Source organism: Amphibalanus amphitrite, unplaced genomic scaffold (genome assembly GCF_019059575.1).
Source record: "Amphibalanus amphitrite isolate SeventyFive unplaced genomic scaffold, NRLGWU_Aamphi_draft 001155F_arrow, whole genome shotgun sequence".
NCBI classification, from domain to species: Eukaryota; Metazoa; Arthropoda; class Thecostraca; order Balanomorpha; family Balanidae; genus Amphibalanus; species Amphibalanus amphitrite.
In genome coordinates, this window is record NW_024882649.1 from 192,392 (window position 1) to 196,007 (window position 3,616).

General features: G+C 50.7%; 1 protein-coding gene across 1 annotated transcript; it reads left to right on the plus strand.

The window, feature by feature from the left end:
* The first annotated feature begins 263 nt into the window (after positions 1-263).
* Positions 264-1,766, plus strand: LOC122370657 (MFS-type transporter SLC18B1-like). The gene has a single exon (XM_043346445.1). It carries the CDS (start codon positions 264-266, stop codon positions 1,764-1,766), a length of 1,503 nt encoding a protein of 500 aa, XP_043202380.1.
* Positions 1,767-3,616: the final 1,850 nt, after the last annotated feature.

The following is a 3,616-nucleotide window of genomic DNA, read 5'->3' on the forward strand; positions in this document are numbered from 1 at the left end:
CGCCTCGCGTGTTTCGCTGCGCTTTTGGTTCTCGAATTATCGGCTGGGGGGGGGGGCTTTTGCCTTTTAACCCTTCCCCCAGCAAGTGACGGATGGAGAAAACCCCAGCAGCTGCCGGACTCAGCCATATGTGGTGCCACTTGCGGCTGAGCGCGGTGCCGGATCCGGCGAAAAGTCAGAATAATGAGCAGTGTGCCCGCCGCCTCCGCCAGTTTTGGTTCTGCTGCGCAAAGAGGTTATCAGCACAACGCCGTTCGAGGACTATGAGCGCTTCTCAAGATTCCGAAAATGTCATAAAGAGTTGGACCACGGACGGGGAGAAGTCGCCTCTTCTCGAGTTATCATCCCAGCAGAGAGTAAAAACCTACTCCAAGGTCAAACCTACCTCGGAATCCGAAGACCTTTCGCTGAACATTGGAGAGATCCACTGCGCTGCCGACAGACCTCTATCGGCCACTGAGGAAGAACCTCCAGACAGCGCAGCGACACCGCTCACCTGGCGTCAGGTGGGACTGCTGGTGTGTGTCTCCGGCAGCAGTCTGCTCGCCGGCAGCTGCGCGTACATTCAGGTACCGTTCTTCACGCACGAAGCGCATCGGCGCGGCTTGAGCAATGCCTCATCGGGCTCTGTTTACAGCTGTTTCGCGCTCACGCTCTCGTTAGGATTTTGGGCCATGGGCTGGCTGGCGTCGCGGTTCGATGTGACACGGCTCTACCGACTCGGTCTGCTGTTGGCCAGCGTCACCACGGTGGTGTTTGGCCTGCTCGTCTACGTGGAGCGGCCGGAAGCGTTTCTGGGGTGGAGTCTGGCGATGCGCGTCGCCGAAGCCGTCGGCACAGCCGCTGTACTGACGACGGGGCGAACCATCATCATCAACCAGTTCCCGCAGCGGATCAACTTGGCCGTCAGCCTGGTGGAGGGTATGTACGGAGGGGGTCTGTGCCTGGGACCGGCGATCGGCGGCGTGCTGTACTCGGCTGGCGGCTACGGGGCGCCGTTCTACGTGCTTGGTGCCCTGCTTATGGGGAACGCCGCCGCCAGCCTGCTCCTGATGCCGACGGTGACAGACCACTCGGTCGAGCAAGTGGAAGAGGAGGGTGAAGTGTCGCATCTTCGCGACAGACTCCGTTTGGTGCTCTCTAGCGCGGACACCTGGTTCATTTTCACGGCCCTCTTTCTCAATGGGCTGAATTGGACTGCAGTTGATTTGAACATTGAGCCCTACACGCTGCACACGCTCGACATGCAGCCTGACGAGCTGAGTCTCTTCTTTCTGGGCTCATTTGCCGGCTATACGCTCTCCAGCCCGCTGTGGGGCCGACTCTCGGATTACATCGACAATACGTTCCTGTTTGAAGCCTGCTGTTTGGCGCCGACCGCACTGGGTATTCTGCTCATCCCTCCGTCGCCGCTGCTCGGTCTCCAGCCGTCCCGTCTGCTGCTCGGCGTGGGGATGACGCTGCGCGAGGTGTTTCAGATGGGTGCCTATGTCCCGCTGCTGCCGCTGGCGGTGCGACTCTCCACTGCGCGAGGTCTGCAGAGCGACGTGCGCGCCCAGGCGCTGGTGACGTCTCTGTGCGGCGCCGCCTACTCGTTCGGTAGTATGACCGGTCCGATGGGCGGCGGGCTGGTGACGGACCGCTGGGGCTTCCCGGTGCTGGCCACAGGGCTGGGAGGCGTCACCGTGCTCCTCTGCTTGGCCATGGCCGTACGTGGAGTGGTGTATCACGCGGCGCGACGAGCAGCGCCGGCTGCCGCTCCCTGAAGGCGTGGATCTCAGATCAAAATAGCTGATTTAGTCTCGGAAGCCTATATTTGAGTGGCATGTGTGATATGGGGCTGACCGAAAGACGTCCGAGCTGTGAGCTGTGGTTGCTAGATTTTTTTATGGAGCTAGGCAAATGAGATTCCAGATTTAAATGAAGCTTTTAACCCTATTAGTGGCAGGGGGGTTGTTTTCATCCACCCCTCAGGTTTTTCGGGAATATCTCCGAAACCGCTGAAGCTACAATGCTGAAATTTTCTGACTTTTCCTAAAACTAAATTGGGCACATTCCCTGAAAATTTCAAGTTCATAACTTTATCAGGGGCGGCTCCAGAGCACTGGGAATTGGGGGGTCCTATTCGTGAAGCGAGTCATTTGGGCGAAGATCACGATGCTGATGTATTATAACTGTATGCACCAGTTTTACGAACAGTGAATGAAAGGTATCATGTGATAACATATACAAAGTTATTGTGCATCCTCTTTTGACACGTTTTTGCTATAATAGGCGGATCCAGGCGTCCAAAAAGGGGGGTTATGTTTTACCTCCCAACATAGGTGCCCTGACACCGCCTATGCATGACCAATACAATTTTAGTCGTTCTCTCATAAGAAAATTGTAACATAACAAGACCATTACCACCCTTTTTAGAAACAGTACCAACAAAAACCTTATTTACTATACTTTTTGTGTACCCCCAATCTCAATGATCTGTATCCGCCTATGATTTTTGAAAATGCATATTTTTAGGATCCATGTGAATTCCTGGTTCATTCTCTATCGATCGGCAAAAGTTGCGTTAAGATTGGTTCAGAAACCTGGCCGTGATAAACAGTCTAAAATGTATCTGCAATCTGCCCGTTTTTATCCCCTCTACCCCCCTATTGACATTTTTTAATTTTTATTTTTTAGAAATGTAGATCACGTTGAGCGAAATCGAATGCCGTTTGAATTTTGAAAATCGGCCCGTTAAATCTCGAGATATCAAGGGGGGGGGGGGTCGTAAACAGCCCCCCCCCCCTGCCTCTAATAGGGGTAGCCAGGAGCCTGCCACTAATAGGGTTAAACAATTTTCGTTCAGTCATTGTGTGCTATTTTTCTGTAGCTTTCCCTTGTTAAGACGCGTCTAATTTAAGATGACAGTGACCGTTTTCTTGGAAAACTTACAAGGTCAAGGTCACGACCTGACCAAAACAGGTTACCTATGTTTCGAGTCATTTCATCGTATGGTTGGTCTGAACATTTTCGATACACTTTTATCGCTCTAAAATTTATCTATCAATATTTTTTCTAAAAACTGCTGTTTACCTTTCATGGCCTATAAAGATGATCTCAGAGCTCGGAAGTGGGGTCCTGGGTGCAATTGAACGCTCAATTCAACGCTAGTTCAATTAAATCACATACAATGTCGGGGAGGGACAGCGATCTCACTGAGCCCTTGCTGAATTATCTGTCGGCTAAGTCACTATATGTAAGAATTAAAGGAAACAGTTCACTTTCACGAAATTATTTTTTTTGCAATGGATTTATGATTTTTTATGTTCAAAATGATCAGCAAAGAAAATAAAACCTATTTAAAGCAAAAGATTATTTTCTATATTTTGATATAGGAAGGACTTTTCAGTTTCTGTAAGGCACAGGCGATCCAGTATGAAAAGAGCATGGGTCCCGAAAATTCTTCAGAAACTAGAGAAATTATCGCGGCCACCGGCATTTGGGTGATCTGCTGCTGCTGAATGTCCTTATTGATCAGTACGAGAATTTCTCTAGAGTTCTCGTAGATAATTTCTCTAGTTTCTGAAGAATTTTCGGTACCCATGCTCTTTTCATACTGGATGCGAATATATGC

Bases quoted from the DNA above. Each gene is read 5' to 3' on its own strand.
- LOC122370657 (XM_043346445.1), top strand. From the start codon at position 264: ATGAGCGCTTCTCAAGATTCCGAAAATGTCATAAAGAGTTGGACCACG.